Source organism: Paramormyrops kingsleyae, chromosome 18 (assembly GCF_048594095.1).
Source record: "Paramormyrops kingsleyae isolate MSU_618 chromosome 18, PKINGS_0.4, whole genome shotgun sequence".
NCBI classification, from domain to species: Eukaryota; Metazoa; Chordata; class Actinopteri; order Osteoglossiformes; family Mormyridae; genus Paramormyrops; species Paramormyrops kingsleyae.
The window spans coordinates 10,697,064-10,716,072 of NC_132814.1; the positions used below are offsets into that span (position 1 = coordinate 10,697,064).

A 19,009-nucleotide genomic window follows, 5' to 3' on the forward strand; every position below is an offset into this window, starting at 1 on the left:
TAGGAGTCACATGGCCACTGCTTAATCCGAGAGTTTTTACTCATTATGCCCTATAAAGCCGCAGAGGAGAATAACTGCCGGAAGTACTAAGAAAAGGGGGAGGTAAAGAAAAGTTCATACAGTTTATTGTAATTCTATTCAGCGGCAACATTTCCAGCGGTGCGAGCCAGGAGAAAAACAGCTGAATTTCTATTCTTCATGTAACAAAGAGTAAATTATTGGCGTCGTTTTGAAGGATTCTGGTTGTATTTCAGTTTACTCTGCTATAAGGAAAATGGGATTGCCAACACTGGAATTCAGCGATTCTTTCCTAGACAGTCCAGATTTCAGGGAACGTCTTAAGTGTCATGAAATTGAGCTCGACCTCACCAACAAATTCATTAAAGAACTGATAAAAGACGGGAATACGCTTATTGCGGCGCTGAAAAGTAAGTAGGTGCTTTTTAAATAGGACTGGTAACTAAGTAACTGGATTGCTGAAGGGCTATTGAATGTTGATGAAACTTTTGTTTAAGCCTTGCTCTTCATTGGGAATTCTTAAAATTGAATGTTTTGCAATGCAACGATGTATTGAAATGTATTGTGTTGTTATTTTAAACTTTCGAAATGTATTCGTTTACTTAATACATTTCTAAAATCAATGGAAAAAAGCAGCAAGCAGACATATTACGTTTATGTGGAAGATATGTAACACATCTCTGTCGTTTCAACCCCTATAACTTTTGAAAATCTGCGGTGATGGTGATTTTATTTAGCCATTGATGAATATAATGGCTGGTTTGTGCCGCATGGCTGCTTCTAATGACGGCTCACTAAGTCCGTTTTTCATATCACAGCGAAAATGATGGGGGTTTCATTTAAGTTACAGTGTGTGAATAATAGCTCTTAAGCACAATCGCTCGAAAGTACCTAACTATACTGCATAACCGGATGATTATGCAGTTACTAGTACGTAACACATATTATATATAAGTTATATATTTTCTCAGTAAAACCTTTATGTTCTCAGCGAAGATATGAAAGTCTTAAGTTCAATGCTCGGAAAAAAGCCATCTGTCTATTTTTTTAAGTAAATGGCTGATTTGGTAACCGGGGTATGGGTGAGCTCTGGTACAGTGAGGCTAGTCAGTGTGTGGAAATAAAAGCACGACAGTTAAAGCCGATAAAATATTTAACTTGGGGATAAGTGGAAATATGGGAAATGCATATATTTAAAGAAACATCTGGAATGGATTGAACATTTTTCGTCAATTATATGAAAAAATCTATTAAACGAATGGTTATAAATTTTTTTAGTAGTGTAAAATTACTCCATTGATTTTCATGAAATTTAAGAACGAACTATTGTTTGTATACAAACTTTGTACTGGCAACAACGTTGAATTTAGTCAAATAAAACGACAGAGCTCTTTTGTCTCTTAAATTGATTATACGTGGAAACATTCTAAGGAAACTGTACAACAAAAGGGTGTAAACAAAGGGTGGACTGCAGGTATTTGTACTTGTATTGGTGACATATTGAAGCCCATATTTGCTTCTTTTATTGGTTGGGAGAGAGATCAGTAACAGAATACCATTAAACATTCATATATACAGTACAGTACATCCATCGATCTTCTAAAAATTTATCCTAATCAGGGTCATGAGGCGCAACTGACAAAATATCACAAGCTGATCGTGAGATCCAATCCCAACATTATGCATGCAATTTGTGACACAGCATTGTCCGATAATATCTTTACCAGTGGATTTCCAGATCTTTCTCTTCATGAGTTATTGCTATGGGAAGTCATATTTCAAAGTCATCTCGTGTGCGCAGTGGCACTGGCACTGAAGGCTCTGCTTGGCAGAGCAGACACAGAGGACATCGTGATAAATGAGTGGGCCAGGTGCGGTGGTGACCATGTGATGTATCTGCATCACATGGTCCTTTTTGAATGGTTCTGCATTGCTTCGTTGACTTCCTCAGTCCTGAAAAGCTCCAGTGACATCTCAGCATCCTGTAAGGCATGAAACAACTGAGCGTTAAGGAAATCTCTCCCCTGGTTCATTAGCTTCAGATGTTCGCTTCAGCCTACCAACCTCTCCAACGGGAATGCCTTCACTATGGCTGCCCACCGCGAAATTCCTGAGTCCAGCTGGGAGGCCTTAGGTACAATTTACCTTCAGACTGTTCTGAATGTATCATTAAAAAAGCAATTAGACTGACACTGCCTTGAGACAGTACATGTAGTAAAGGTGGATCTCTAGAACAGAAATATTAATTTTAATGCTCTAAGAACATTTACTTTGGCCCCGTTATTCACTGTCAGTGCCGCTTAGCAACAAAGTTTGACATTGACACACTTGATGATTTTAAACATTTCAGGAAAAAGCTCCACTTGTTTCGTTATTGCTGAGTAGCACGCAGCACTACACAAATCATGGTTCTGAGACTTAAACATAGTAATGATTTCCAAAATAGTATTTTAATCAAAAGCTACAAGAGGAAGTGACATCATTTCCTGGTGCTCAATAGCCACCAATTTAATAAAGAAATATGAAGTGGTGGCAGGTGATCAGATTTTCAGACTGGCTTTTCTGAAGGATAAATTTGATATTTAAACCATTCATTGTCATATAATCAGGGAAAAGTCATTGTCACACAAATGTAACATCAAAATACTACATAATAATCATTTAAAAGTCAAACTGGAAAAAGCCTTGGCATATTTGGAGAGCAAAAATCATGATTGTCCTTTTGTTCATATATACAGTACATTAATTTAATTGCTTTGGATCCTGTTCTAGAATTCAGGCCTAGAATAATTCAGTTTGGCTACGCTTCAGTTCTGGTTTACAGCTTTTCTCGATTAAGGTTTTGACACATTTCTCAAATGACACTTGACATTTTTAGAACAATGTGTATAACCTCCACACCATGAAGTCACTCATGCTCAGCAGAACATTGTGTCTCATTGTTTTACTTAAACTGCAAACGTTTTACTGCATGTTTGCAAATGATCATGTACTGTACAAGTGTCCTTGTTTCGAAAAATATTCAGTTTCTTAAGGGGCTGCATGGGGGTGCAGTGGTTAGTATTGTTGCCTCACTCCTCTGAGACCAGGGTTCAAGTCTCCACCATGGCTCCATGTGTGTGGAGTGTGAATGTTCTCCCCGTGTCGTCGTGAGGTTTGCTCTGGGTACTCCAGTCCCCTCCACTGTACAATAACATGCCGAGGTTAACTGGAGTCACCAAACTGCCCGTAGGTGTGCATGTGTGAGTGAATGGTGTGTGAGTGTGCCCTGCGATGGGCTGCCCCCCCATCCTGGGTTGTTCTCTGCCTTGTGCCCACAGCCTATAGTATAGGCTCCATGACCCTGAATAGGACAAGCAGTTACAGAAAATACATGGATGAATCAGTTTCTTAAGTCTTGACAGATTATGTAGATTCCCGGTTCATTTTCACCCAAGACGATATAACTAAGTGACTGTCCTATAATCCACCACATGCATAAAAGCTCTTCAAACTTTCAGAATGATTCCAGAATATTCCTTAAATTTTGGTCATATGGCACTGTTGTATTTTTGGTTTTCACGGCACAAGACTTTGATGCCATTTTGTTCTTTTTATGTATAAACTCTTTTGAAAAATGCACTTAATAGTCCTAGTAATGTTATGTATGCTTCATGAAATGTGCCAAAGTAGTTGAGAGAAACTGTATCAGATGGCATTATTTTCTTGGACCCTTCGGAGACTCACCGTACTTTGCCGTCAGCTTTGTATGGCCTATAGGGTTGCCCTGATTTTCGCAGATGCATCCTCTGCATCGGTTGGCACTTTCAATCTGAAAAATAACTTGGTAGGTTTTGCCAAGCAGGGAGGTCCTCCACGGTAGATTTTGGATTTTGGGCCCCCTATGAAGTGTTGGGACCTTGAATCTACCTGGGTATCCATACCCCCGATGCCCCTGGGTGTAGCAGTGGGTAATACTTTTCTATACTTTACTTCCTGTCTCTCTATACTTCACAATACTTCACAATACTTCACTGTCATGTCTGTTATTTCCCGTGGGTTGTCCAAAGTATATAAAGGAGAACAACCCTCTGTATCACAGTTGTTGTAATTATTTGGGGGGTGGGGGGGGGGGTCCTCCGGCTTCTATTACAGTGAGATCCTGCTTCTTAGGGTGGACAGAAACTATCAGTGTTGACCTTACAGTTGAACTGAGACTCAAATTAGTCATTTATTCATAGGACCTGGCCCAGCCTTCTATTGTTGGAGCTACAGAGGTCTATGCAGGGTATTTGCCTCATCTCCTGTAGATTAGAGGACCGCATGAACAAATAGCGATACTGTGCCATGTCTGATGTATTATGTTTGTTTAGAGTCTCACAATTTCAGGCATTTGCAGTCGGATGGTTTTGTCAGTTTCTGTGAGGGCGCGGTCAGCTAAACCTCAGGAGGTAGCTTTAAGTCCAAAGGCCAAGTTATTAAGACAAAAACGTGTATGTAGTATTTAAATACTTCAGTTATTAAGACGTGTTCTCTGAAAGGTCTCATATCAATACTGACGAAAGAAAGAACTGATAATCCATTTTACTGTCAAGGTAAATCCATTCGATATATCTGGTATACCTCAAAATCATGGGATTGAATAGAAAAATAAGATTCCATATTATTAAAACAATAAATTAATTTATTAATTCAGTAAGTCAATAAGTTATACGTTTAAATATTCAAAAAATTGTAATTCACATTATAGAAATACCAACCCCCCCCCCCCCCCCACAGAAACAGAGTAACGCGCCCCCGCTGTATCTCAGATTTTTCCTCGATGCATCACAGTTCTCTGCATATCGCGCACCTTGCTTGAGAGAGAGATGTGTATATACTGTAAATACATATACATTACATATTATGTTACTCATATCCTTAGCCCGACATCCACATATCATATGTGTTTACAAAGTGTGTTTTAATAAGTTTACATGTGTTTAAAGCGTGTGGGAGAGGTATTGTAAGGCTTAAACTATAAAAAAATATATATATTTATATGTCATTATATATATATATATATGACACATGCTCTCTGAGCCCATGCTGCTGAGGCGGATCCGAGGGCAAACACAGGATACAGTAAATATTCCAGAACCGGGTCTGGAATGAACAGAGCAAACTGCTAGTACTAAACCCACATCCACTCTGACTCTATACAGGGCGCAAGACAGAGGTGCCGTTAATGACACTCTTCATTTTGTACTATACAGCATGTAGCGCTCATGAGACAACAAATGTGTCGTGTTACTATCCATCAATGTTACAATCAATCAAAATAATAAGGTAACAAAATTAGCCCTTTGAATTCACCCTTGTCCCCCCTGGTATTTCGTGCTTGATGTACACATTTCTGTACCTATTGGGGGGTGTTTTTTGGGCCTGGGGGGTTACAAGTGTTATTACTATGGAAATGTCTTCTCTGTACTTAGGGCATTGTAATACAAAATGTGATTACAAAAGGCAAAAAACTGCACTGTAAAAGAACAAAGGATATGGCCTGCAGTGTTATGGAAAAGGAAATTGAAGTTGGTGTAATTTAATTAAAATCCCTTTAATGGCAATAATAGAAAGATGCATGGTGCTTAGAAAGTATACTGCTGGCTATTCAGATAGTAATCTGATGATACAGAAACAGAAATGGGCACAAAAACAATATTTGATTGTATTCAGTTGGTCCTGGCCATTTCGTAACCTTGATATTTAAGGTCCCTATAGTCTGCTAACAAACACTTACCATCTGGAATGATCGTGTGCTGCAATAACATTGATTGTAGTGGTGAACTGTGCCTATTGTCCCAAAATCAGATTTTTTGAAGGGTAAATAGAAATGTAAAATACATATAAAAATACTGTATCAAAGTACACGCACATATGCAATAGGAAAAGCTTTTCCTATCATTGTTTATGTAGTTTTTCTAGTTTTTTTTTTTTTCTGTTTTTAAGGTAGAAATATTCACCAGTACTGGATGCATGGTTCTGTAATTTGGACTTCTTTGGAAAACAAGTGTTTTTAAGGTTTTGCAAGTTTTATGCATTCCATGGTATACTGTAAGTACATTACCAATTAGCAGAACTGTTGTCTACTGGCTTTATAATCTGAATTAAAGCTAAGATTGTCTACTCAAATTCATTTATTACACATTCATACTGTGTGACTGTGTAAGTGCTGTGATGGACTGGCATCCATTCCAGGGTGTAACCCTGCCTGCCTGAGGGCCCCCCTCCCCCCATACTGGAGAAACAATTGAAAGAGTAATGGATGGGTGGATAGGTGAATATTCACCAGTATAAATTGTATAAAAATACAAGTCTAGAAAATACCAGTATAAAAAAGGCCTATATATGTTTGTTTAGCACCTCTCTCAACACACCGTTCTATAGGATCATGCAGATTTTCTATGCTTCAGGATAACCGTAATGCTTTGTGGTGAAAAGCAACCAGTATTGTTTGTCAGCTATTAAATAAATCATATTGATGCTTGGTGACGACGTGGCTGAAATTTATTCAAAACTGAAATTAATAAGCACGTTGAACATGAGATTGTCTCTGCCTCCTTAGTTCATCCAGAAGGCAACTATTTGGCTCCGATTATGTAATTTACTGTATTTTGGATTATTTCTCAGAGATTTTCTTTCAGTTTATAGCGGGAAGCCTACAGCCTGCAAGTCACTGTGGTTCCATGCCCTGATTTTTTACTGATTGTTATGGGGATTTGTTCATAAATTTGAGGGAAATTCCACTATTCAGACACTTTGACGCATTGATTTTTTTTTTCCTGGAAAATGGTAGCTAAAGACTTCTGAGCACATAACTGATCTCAGCATCAACAATTTAAAGTAAGTCTAGCCTGAACCTGTTTAATGAGTAAGCACGCCTGGGCATCTTTCAGTCAAGTTTACTACGTACGACATAACACAGAAATAAGACAGCAAAAAGCAAGTATGTTTGATAGCTGGCTGACTATGGTCTCTTAATGGAAACTGCCAATAAAATACAAATCGTCCCCTCAAATACCATTTCACCAAAGGAAACCGTAAAATATAAAAATCAAATTGTAGTTGTAGCGTAGTACTTTATGCATTATTTAAACTCACATTGTTTTGATTTCTGCAGTGGCATTAGTCATAAACTGCTAATAAGAGACAGCAGCCCTAACATGTGTTTGCCTGTTTGCCATTTGGATGAATAACTGTTGCTCATTATGCTCGTGTAGCCTGAGTACAATGACGATGAAACATAAGCAAAGTACAAGAGCATGGGGGGGGGGGGAACTGTTAGTGTCTGTCTACCAAAATACTCATAGTGGACCAGGACTGAAGTCAAGATTCAAGCCATGTCAAGATTTATTATTATTATTATTATCATTATTGTTGTTGGTATTATGAATATATTATTATTATTATCAATAATAATAATAAATTATTATTATTATTATTATGTTTTAAAAACACTATTTTGGGCATTACATACATTGGTCACTACATATATAGCATTGACATCCACGCCACATATTAAAACTTATTACATAATAGACCTTGGGTTTGATGTTCTGTTGCTTGTATGTTATGCTATACCTCCATAATATTTGTTACATATCTTCATAGTAAAAGGTATTATGCTTCTGGTAAGTTTCAAGTTAATATTTCAACAGCTGCATGAAAGACACAATCGCACACTGATTTAGTGATGCCAGTTCCTGGTGCGGCATGTAAGTCAGGGATAAAAGGATTTAATAGAGTCATAGGCTTCCAAACTTGTTTGCTTAAATAATTTCTGACCTAAACCATCTCTCTTCCTCAGATCTTTCTGCAGCAGTACAGAAGTTTTCTCAGTCACTTCAAGAGTTCCAGTTCGAATGCATTGGGGATGCAGAAACGGATGATGAAATTAACATTGGTAAGAATAACAGGGCAAGAGTTTCGTAACGGGAAGATATCCACAGAATGCCATTTACTGGGATGCAGTTCATCCTATTCATTTATGATGATTCATGTGTGCCTCTCTGCAAGAATACAGTCAGACCTCAGACATTTACGAGGTTTGGTTCCAGAATCCGTCACAAATGAGGAGGATTTACGGATGTTTGGTACTAAAAATGTCACTAAAAATGGTAATATGTGCTTATTTCTATAGTTTAAACACTAAATATGACCCCAGTCATGCTCCCAAAACACTTTAATTTCATTTAAAAGGTAGCTTAATACATTACCTTTAAAAAAAAACAAATGTTTGATGTAAAAATAGAGTACAGTATTGCCTAACGGATATTTGTCACACTAGCACATTTACAGAACAGAATACTAATGTTACTGTTAGGATTGACTGAGGCCCGAGGCTTCAGGAACCGGAGAAGGCCATGGAGTTCCAAAACGTGCCAAAATTTATTGTCCTTGCTCACAAAAGTGCACAAATACAAAGTATTAACAACAACAACAAAAAAAGAAGTAATCACCAAAACGGGCTATACCCTGGCAGACCGTGGATCCATAACAACCTCCCTTTAGCCCATTCTCCAGGGTTTATATAGATTTCTTAACCCCTCCCCTTAGGACAACTAATCTAACAATTATCATCCTCAATACAATACATCCCACATACACAATTCTAAAATATACTATCCAAAACCACAATTTAATTCAAATTTATTCATAAAACCAACGCTTTTTTCATCATCCACCCCCAAATAATTAGTTGTGATGTTTCACTCCACGTGATATTTTCAGAAACGCTTAAGCATTATCCGTTTGCTTGGTGGTTAGTCACTGTTTTGTTTTACATATCAGTAGCAATCCTTGGGATAATCACTGTTTTGGGTGCCAAATGATTACTTTGATTTCAGTACTTTTTTAAATGCTGCCCATGGTAGTTTCACGTGGGAAGTTTGGTATCTTAAAGCTACAGTAGCTCTTATCCTGGCTGCTGTCGTGGGACTATTTGGTTAAACAAGTTAAATCACAGTTTAACTCATTTAGTCTTTCAAAAGTAGTCATGGCTGTGTAATTGTATATATGTGCCAATATGTCCTTATTAATTAAGCCATTTTGATTAGTATTTGAATTTTTTTATATTTGAGAACGTTTTGCAAGTGAAGTACTTAAACTGTATTATTATTATTATTATTATTATTATTATTAGTCTTTATGTTATTTTGTTGTGTTGGATTCAGTGCAATTAAATGAATAAAGAATGAAAGACTTGGATACCCTAATGGCCAAATATAAGCAGCTTTATCCCCAAGGAGGTGATTGACCTACAATATAAAGACTCAGATCTGAGATCAAGAAGGTTTCCTGAGCAGGAAGAGGATGAGGAAGGGTAGGAAATGAAGGCGAAGGGGGTTTTGGTTTGGGCAGATGACCAGGAAAATGTGGACATCGCATTAATCCAATAAACAGTATACTTTAATATTCAATGAGTAAATTATTTGAAATTAATAAATTGTACACTGAAAATAACTTTTTTATACAGTTATTTTTATTGTTTGATGTGATGGACTTTAATTGCTCTATATGCATGAAAATTATATTGCACAATGCATCTTATTAAAACTGTATCTGGGCAAATACATTTTTACTGAACTAGCACACTTGGCTAGTAGCAAAAAGTACTTAAGTTTTGCATCTGTGTTTCAGTATAAAAACCAGGAAATAATATGTAAATACACCAGCTACAAAAGTCTTGAGGAAATTAATGGATGTATTAACTTTATTTGTTTCCCCTTAATGTCTTCTTGGTATCACATACATGCTGTTTCATTTTCATTCTCTCACTATTCTGAGTGCTTACGGATATTTTGGAAAAACTATTCAAACCTAAGAAACATTACGATTCTTTTGCATCAAAGGTAATAAGACATGATCAATGTTAAGAGGAATTATATGATTTTAAACAGTCTATCAATACCATATACTGTAAGCTACAATGGTGTAATAGCCAGTCTATACCCTTCACTCACTCCTCTAATTGTGTGTGTGTGTGTGTGTGTATATATATATATATAATATAAAATATGTGTGTGTGTGTTCTAGTACCTTTTATAGTGTAACACTGTCTCTCATGATTCTTCATGAACATACATCCATGGAGAAAACTGAGACTACCCCCTATATTTTTAAACTAATCTGCATTTTTAAATTCTGGTTAAATCATGGTTCTGCTGGCTGAAGGCTAGGCTGAGCAGCAGGATGCTTCAAGGTTCACAATTCCTAAGACAGCAGTACACAAGAATCAGGTGAAGCAGGAGACACTGGGAACGACCAGAAGCCAGACAGATAAAGGGCAGAAGCCACATTATAATGGCAGAGATGAACGTTAACTGACAGTTTCTCATGAATCAGGATGACATCAAGTATATGTGTGTGTGTGTATGTGTGTGTGTATACTTTTATATATATATAATTGAGAAATGAGTGAAACAAAACATTTGCTGCATTTGCTGCTGTCTTCACTGCTGCTTTCCCTCCCACAGCCCAGTCTTTTAAGGAGTTTTCCCAGCTGTTAAACACAGTGGAGGAAGAGAGGAGGCGCCTGGTAAGCATCCACTTTCTCGTCATTTCTCTACCTTTTTATGACTCTTTTCTTTTCCTTGAGATATTAACATTATTGTCAGTCACTGGTTGTAACCTTGTGCTCCAGTTCCCCTCGAATGAGGGGAATCACTACAGAATCCCTGAGGTTGAGTATGAGGTGACCATCGGCTTACACCTCCCAAGCTTAGCTAATGGGTATTGTTGCTAAATATCGAGTAACGTGCTGATGACATGAAGAAAAATTAGCAGGAAAACCAATGGAATGCAATGGAATATTTGTCTTTTTCTGTTTCATCCACGTTCAACACTGGTCCTTTGTGGTGGGAATAAAGTGTTATTTATGTTGTGGTGAAGTGGCCAGAGCCAAGGATTAGTGATGTTCTTTGTTAATGATTATGAATAATGCAATGGGCTCCTTCCGGGGTGATTGTACCCGTATCCCTGTGCTTTTTATTACATTATTGCTGTGTAAATATCTGTAGAGATTATACATCCAGTCACCGGCCTCCTGCTGTCCAGGAATCTTTGCACTTTATGTAAATAAACTCACCGCTTTCAGTATTTCCCTCAGCCAGATCTATCAAATGCTTATTCATTTTGTAGAAACCCAAAACTGTGACAAACCATGCATTATATGATTGTGACATAGGTTATACACACAAATTTCAGAATTTCCCCCTAGGATCAATAAAATCAATCTTAACTTTAACCTTAGTCTTAAATGGATTGTAATTTATATTCAGATTAAAGAATCCGTGTCAGGAAATTGTATTTAGTTATAATACAAGCAGAAAAGACATCATAGCCTAGCAGGTCCAGAGGCCCCGGTGATTCACAGGGGCCCAAGGTGGAATTTTGCATGGGGGGGGGGGGGGGTTAAATTTTGTCAGGTGGCCCAGAATATCTAGCAACATCCCTGCATAAACCTAGTAGGGACAGCAACCAGTCTTCAAACCTGCATGACAAATACTGTAAATCTTTGATTTGCCACATGCACAAGTACAAGTTAAAGTACATTGGAATTCTTCTATTAACCTGCCCCATCTTGCTCTCCACGGCTGGGGGGTCATAGTGCGGCAGCCCAGGAGCTGGGGGGTTAAGGGCCTCGCTCAAGGGCCCACAGACATGTCACTGTTCAGCTGAGGTCGGGGCTTGAACTGGCGATCTTCTGATTATGGGAACTGAGACTTAGACCAGCGAGCTGCCCCACTGCCCTTTACATCTGAATGTAAGCATCGACATTTTAATAATTTCATTAACAAAAACAAACAAAGCTTTAGATAGAGTATGTACTGTATGTGTGTCTATGTATGTATGCATGTATGTACAGCCGTGGCCAAAAGTTTTGAGAATGACACAAATATTGATTTTCACAAAGTCTGCTGCATCAGATTTTATGATAGCAATTTGCATAAACTCCAGAATGTTATGAAGAGCAATCAGATGAATTGCAATTAATTGCAAAGTCCCTTTTTCCCTGAAATCCCAAAAAAAACATTTCCACTGCATTTCAGCCCTGCCACAAAAATTGACATCATTTCAGTGATTCTCTCGTTAATACTGGTGAGAGTTTTTGTGAGGAAAAGGCTGGAGATCACTCTGTCATGCTGATTGAGTTAGAATAGCAGACTGGATGCTTTAGAAGGAGGGTGGTGCTTGAAATCATTGTTCTTCCTCTGTTAACCATGGTTACCTGCAAGGAAACACATGCAGTCATCATTGCTTTGCACAAAAAGGGCTTCACAGGCAAGGATATTGCTGCTAGTAAGATTGTACCTACATCAACCATTTATCGGATCATCAAGAACTTCAAGGAGAGATGTTCAATTGTTGTGGAAAAGGCTTCAGGGCACCCAAGCAAGTCCAGCAAGTGCCAGGACCGTCTCCTAAAGCTGATTCATCTGCGGGATCGGGGCACCACCAGTGCAGAGCTTGCCCAGGAATGGCAGCAGGCAGGTGTGACTGCATCCGCACGCACAGTGAGGCAAAGACTTCTGGAGGATGGCTGGTGTCAAGAAGTGCAGAAGTCTTTTTCTCTGATGAATCCCCTTTGCGATTGTTTGGGGCATCCAGAAAAACGATTGTCCAGAGAAGAAAAGGTGAGCACTACCATGAGTCCTGTGTCATGCCAACAGTAAAGCATCCTGAGACCATTCATGTGTGGGGTTGCTTTTCAGCCAAGGGACAGGGCTCACTCACAATTTTGCCTAAGAACACAGCCATGAATAAAGAATGGTACCAAAACCAATCGCAACTTCTCCCAACAATCCAAGAACAGTTTGGTATCAAGCTGCCTTTTCCAGCGTGATTGAGCACTGTGCCATAAGGCAAAAGTGATAATTAAGTGGCCGGGAAACTCCCCAGACCTTAATCCCATTGAGAACTTGTGGTCGATCCCTAAGAGGTGGGTGGACAAACAAAAACCCACAAATTCTGACAAACTCCAAGCATTGATTATGCCAGAATGGGCTGTCGTCAGTCAGGATTTGGCCCAGTAGTTGATTGACAGCATGCCAGGGCGAGTTTCAGAGGCCTTGAAAAAGAAGGGCCAACACTGCAGATATTGACTTTGCATAAACTTAATGTAATTGTCAATAAAAGCCTTTGACACTTATGAAATGCTTGTAATTATACTTAAGTATACCATAGAAACATCTGACAAAAAGATCTACAAACACTGAAGCAGCAAACTTTGTAAAAACCAATAGTTGTGTCATTCGGCCACAACTGTGTGTGTGTGTGTGTGTGTGTGTGTGTGTGTGTGTGTGTGTTTGGATGGATGGATGTGTGTGTCTGTGGATATATTCAGCAGTGTTGGTGCAAACTTTCTGCTCGGCCTTCTCAGTGATATTGCTGTAATCCCGGATCTTATGTAAAAAGTACATTTTTAACATGTAATTATAGCTAATCTCTTGTTTAGACTGCTGTTCCTTCAAAGAGACATGTGGTTGTGGTGCAGAATAACCTGTGTATAATTTAGGAACTATGGGAAACCCTTTTGTATCACAAGCTTCTTTCGTAAGTCATTCGTAAACTGCCGAATGTTACAATGGGAAAATGATAAAAACATATCAGTATTACAACACCCAGATATGTAGATGGCATTATCTTGTTAAAATGAACTCTTGTAAGACAGACACCCACTAGTTTCGTCTGCTGTGCTTTGACTAATCTTAATTTATAAGATTATTTATAATAAATAGCACTCTAATGTGTAGAACTTGGTTTGCAATTGAGCGACCAATTTTCAAGTACTTTCCCGCTGATATTTCAGATTAGAGTTAAAAAATAACATCAAGGTTGCCTTTTTCAGACTTTCAGCCAAACAATGAAATTGAACAGTATGCTTCTGCTTATTCTGGTATAAGAGCAAATGGTGGAAGAACGAGAGGACACAGAGTCGAGCCTTGTGCAACTAATACTATGAAAAGTTAAAATGTCTATAACAGTCTGCTGAATGTTGAATGGGATTTATTTGGATTTCTGATCTGTTTATACAGGAGTTGAGGATTTTTAGCCTTTGAAAATCTGGGCCTACAGCACACATTCTATTTGATTATTCAGTTACGATTGTCTTTGCATAGGGCTGCAATGGTCATACGGCAGGGAGAAAGAAGGATCAGCCCCACACATCATTTGTATAATTTCAGTTTTGTAGCTGATTGCCTTATTTTGCTTTCATTTTTCTTGTCATCTTTAAAATTACCAAGAACTTTCAGTCTTGTATATGTTTACGTATATAAACTATGCGTATGTATGTCTATGTGCCCAGCGATGAGCTTCAATTTGGTCCCGAATGTTCACCTGTCTTGTTTACTGTGATGTCTGAATAGTTTTCAGGTTCTCCACAACCATGTGATGGATGGATGGATGGATGGATGGATGGATGGATGGATGGATGGATGGATGGATGGATGGATGGATGGATATTCATATAGTTCATGTCATCAGCTGGTTTTGGAAATTTCCAAATTTTTTAAACATTTATGTATTACCAAAATCAGTCTAATCAGCGTAGTGTAAGAGCCCAACCTTGCAGCTGACACAGGGTAAGTTTTCAAAAATTATTAACCTATCTGCTGTTTTCATCCTCTAAGATGTCACATTCTTATGATATATTCATTGTTTTAAAAGACTGAATGAGGTTAGGAATGACTGAAATCATAATAAACTTTATAAAACAGATCTGTTTCCATGGGTTACACCTTGTTATGCCTGCAAAGCTAGTTAGTTATGAATTTATTTAATTAAATTAGTTTAAACTAATTTCATTTAATAATCAGGAACTTTATTAGTGGGATCATAAATTCAGAATTATGCGCCATCCTCGCATTCTGTTGATGTTATGTGATGTGTAATTAGATTAAATTTAGAAACAGTCTAAGATAAGTTAATCCCATTGTCAGGGGGGTGTCTGTTATCAAAGATACAAGCTCAGATGTACCCCCAGATGGGGCTGAGCATTAGGTAGGTTCTCTGCTTTTTTTTTGAGGGGGGGTAGGGGGGTAGGGGGACGTCACAGACAAACATCCTGGAATTAAAGAGTAAATACAGACTTCCCTCTACTGCTCCTCTTTACCGTAACATCTGGACTCAGTTTTTCGGTAGAAAACAAACATAGAAGGGCCTAGACTGATAAGAGGCTTTCTTACCCCCTTCTCAGCCAGTACCACAGGACCGCGGCTTGCATTAAAGTACAATAGTGGTGGGGGGGATTATTAACAGATACTGAAAGTTAATCTCTACCATTAGCCTAGCAGGTACCCTTATTCTTTCACCACTCTTCGCCCTTTATTCTGTTCCGCACTGGCTCTAGGCCAGGCTTAATATTTATGCAAAGACGGGGTCCTGTTGTGTTGTGCTTCCTCGTTGACAGGGCACTGTAATCAGCAGAGGCCTTTGAAGTCTCTTTAGCTCTGCAGTGCTTGGAGGAGACAGAGAACGTTTCAGCTTTTGTTTTCTAATAGCATTTATGAATGGGCACCCACTAAATGCCAAAATAATTATTGTACAGTATTCAGATCCTCATTTAAGCTATTTCTTAGGATGGGCATGTTCCGTGCTTTTAGGTTATTAGGGTTTCAAAGACGACCTGTAAGGAATATATTTATTTTTGTATACTGTTCATATATTTTTAGCTTATAAAGACATAGTTTGCACTTCAAAATAAAGTTGTGGATCAGTAGAATCACACAGTGCTCTAGTGTTTCAACCCTCCCCCATTTTTTTTTTTCCTGCAATGCATCTGTGGAATGTGGCACCAGTCATTGCTGCACTGCTGCAGAGAAAGGAAGTGATTGTTTCCACGGTTAGCAGAGCTACGTTAATGAGCCTCAGGGGAAGGACTCCTCTGTAAAGCGCGGCCATTGGTGGTTTGCTGACCGCTCCATGGAGAGCAGTTCCACGTGCTGCTCCAACACTTCTTTGGTAGCACTTGATTAGCATTTTAATTATAGCAAATGTACTGGAGCCATACATCATGTTTACACATGACAAAATGCTAAGGTTTAAGTAAGCTCAAAACAGCTCCTATTTCTTGTCTTAAAACATAGTCATTATAATGATGGAATAAAACTTCTCCGTTTTTACATCCCTAACCAGGAGTTTACGTTGCGCGTGTAGCAGCTGTGACGCTTTTGTCGTTACATTTTTTTTTTTCTAAATTTTTTTTCTTTCATGGTCTCTCTTGATTTTGACTTTGCTGTAGTACCTATATAATTTTAGGCACTAATCCAGCGAATTCCTGCGAAAGGAGAAGTGTTCCCATGTGCTGGAGGGGAAAAGCATGACGTAAGTAGGGGTTCCTTCAAGACTGCAGTGTGAAAAAAGGAAGTTTTGCCCATTTCATTGTAAAAGTAGATACAAAGAAAGTCCTGCCAGCAAGAGATGACTGTTGTAGTTGTGCGTCAAAGGCGCTGACTGGAACCCAGCAAATCTGTGCTCACCTATTTCCATCTTAGTGACCCATGACAGAGCTGTTTTACAGTCTACAGTTAAATTGTTATTGTATTTAAGTGTTTTTCTAGGTCAAAGTATTTTTTTTCCCACAGCGAGGAGAAAAGAATATTAGGTTAATTTCAGTGGTAAAGGTCACACGTCATGCTTATAAATGACAAAACAAAGAGAAAAGTAGCCTCAAAACTGCTGTGTCTCTGGTCTGTTTGCCTTAAAACTGTTTTTTTTTTTCAATTACTGTCTTAGTTTGCAGTTCATTACGACTGTGTTTTTGCCAACTGAGTTTTAGCTTAGTTCTTTTCGATACTTTTCTGTTAAATCATTCTATTTAGGTAGGATCTATTTAGCATGTTTTTTTGCATGCTAAAGTATTTTTCATGAACAATATTAGCTGGGCCTCACTGGAATAGACACCTACATCACATTCTCTGGACAAAAACACATAGAATTGGTGTGGCATTGTGTGACCACAAGTTCAGTTTGATTCTTTTAAATTTACTGCCTTGACTATATTTGGAGGGGTGGAGGTGGACAGAGCTGTTCAAGGGCATTTGGAACTCATTTCTGGTAGCTCTCTAATGAGACTGTCACGTTCGGGCTTAAAGCGAGCAGGGAAGCAGGCGAAAGCAGCCAGGAAGTCAGGGTAACGGGGTTTATTCCACGCAGACTGACAGGTACGGACAATACAATGACTAATCTGGGGAAGACTGACTCAGACGAGGACTAAATACACAAGACAAGCTAGACTTAACAAGACACAGGCAATCACAATTAGGGCTGAACACGAGGTAACGAGGTGGGCGTGGCACACATCGGGAGCGGACGGAGCGGGGCGTGACATAACCCCCCCCCAAAGGCGCGCACACCGGGCGCGCCCGAGAGGAGGCGACGGACGAGACGGAACCGGGGAACAGGACCTGGAAGACAAAGCACAACATCAACCAAAAACAGGGAACAAGACAGAGACACAGAACAGGAACAGGGACGAGACGAAGGACAGAACCCGACAAAGAACAGGGAAAGCGGACAGGCAGACAAGGAAGGGAGACACAGAAGGGGAGAAAGGCGGAACAAAAGGGCCAGGAGTGAACGAAAGAGCCAGAGAGGGACGAGGAGCAGAGACAGGCGGGACAAACGGAAAGGGAGGAGGAACAAGGGGAGCACGAGGGAGCCCAAGCGGGCGACGGGCAGCGGCCGGAGGGGCCGCAGGGGAGAGGGAGAAGGGAGCAGGAGGGGACCACCCAGGGGCCAAGGGAACGGGACGAGGGAGTGACGGAGGGGACACGGAGGGAGCAGGAGGGAACACCAGTGAAGGCAGGCAGGAGGGGGAAGCCGCGGCAGGCGGAGGCGCAGCCGAAGCCGGGGAAGGCGCCGTCCGACGCCCAGCCGGAGCAGGGGGGCCCGGAGGCGACCGACATGGAGCCGGAGGCGCGACCGAGGACCGGCACCGCGGATCCAGGGGGGGACCCGAAGGCGACCGCCGACCCCGAGCCGGAGGAACCGCAGGCGGCCCCGGAGCCCCAGCCAAGGCGAGCGAGGGCGAGCCAGGGGGCAGGGAGGGCGGGAACCGGGCCCCACGCCTATGACCCCGTCCCTTTCGGGACACTGACAGGCGGGGTCCTGGGGGGCGTCGGCCTTGCCGGGGTAAGGGCGCGGGAGTCAGGAAGGAGGCAACCAGCGGGGCAGTCAGAGCCGCGGGCGTGGCCGCAGGCGGAGCAGCCGGTGCCGCGGGCGTGGCCGCAGGCGGAGCAGCCGGTGCCGCGGGCAAGACGGGAGAGGCGGCCTCAGGCGGGGCCGCGGGCAGGCGGCCAGCAGGGGGCGCCTCGGCGGGCTCCGCCAGCACGCAACCAGCGGGGAGCGCCACAGCGGGCGCCGCCATCACACGGCCATCAGGGGGCGCCACTGCGGCCACCACAGGCAGTTCAGGAGCCGGCAGGACAGGCGAGACAGGCAGTTCAGGAGCCGGCAGGACAGGCGAGACAGGCAGTTCAGGAGCCGGCAGGACAGGCGAGACAGGCAGTTCAGGAGCCCGCAGGACAGGCGAGACAGGCAGTTCAGGAGCCCGCAGGACAGGCGAGACAGGCAGTTCAGGAGCCGGCAGGACAGGCGAGACAGGCAGTTCAGGAGCCGGCAGGACGGGCGCCGCTGTCACGTGGTCAGCAGGGGGCGCCTCGGCGGGCGCCACCAGCACGCGGCCGGCAGGGGGCGCCTCGGCGGGCGGCACCAGCACGCGGCCGGCAGGGGGCGCCTCGGCGGGCGCGGCCTCCACGCGGCCGGCAGGGGGCGCCTCGGCGGGCGCGGCCTCCACGCGGCCGGCAGGGGGCGCCTCGGTGGTTAGTGCCGCAGGCAGAGCGGGGCCAGCCACAGGGACTGCAGGCAAACCAGGCAGGACAGGCGGGTCAAACAGGACAGGCGGGACCGCTGGCAAAGCGGCATTAGCTGCAGCTGGGAGGGCAGGCAGGACGGGCAGGTCGGGTGGTGC

At 41.5% G+C, this 19,009-nt stretch overlaps 1 protein-coding gene and 1 long non-coding RNA gene across 3 annotated transcripts in view; one reads left to right on the forward strand and one right to left on the reverse strand.

The window, feature by feature from the left end:
• Positions 1–77: 77 nt before the first annotated feature.
• Positions 78–19,009, forward strand: part of arhgap42a (Rho GTPase activating protein 42a) — a 55,100-nt gene continuing 36,168 nt past the window's right edge. For both annotated transcript variants that reach the window (XM_023800459.2, XM_023800460.2), the window contains exons 1-3: positions 78–428; positions 7,844–7,939; positions 10,512–10,573. In XM_023800459.2, coding sequence (XP_023656227.1) covers positions 275–428; positions 7,844–7,939; positions 10,512–10,573 — 312 coding nt within the window. In that variant the 5' untranslated portion in view covers positions 78–274. The remainder of the gene's footprint in view (positions 429–7,843; positions 7,940–10,511; positions 10,574–19,009) is intronic.
• Positions 1,385–19,009, reverse strand: part of LOC111837965 (uncharacterized) — a 29,714-nt gene continuing 12,089 nt past the window's right edge. Inside the window, exon 3 of the long non-coding RNA XR_002836776.2 lies at positions 1,385–2,000. This is a non-coding gene — a long non-coding RNA (uncharacterized lncRNA). The remainder of the gene's footprint in view (positions 2,001–19,009) is intronic.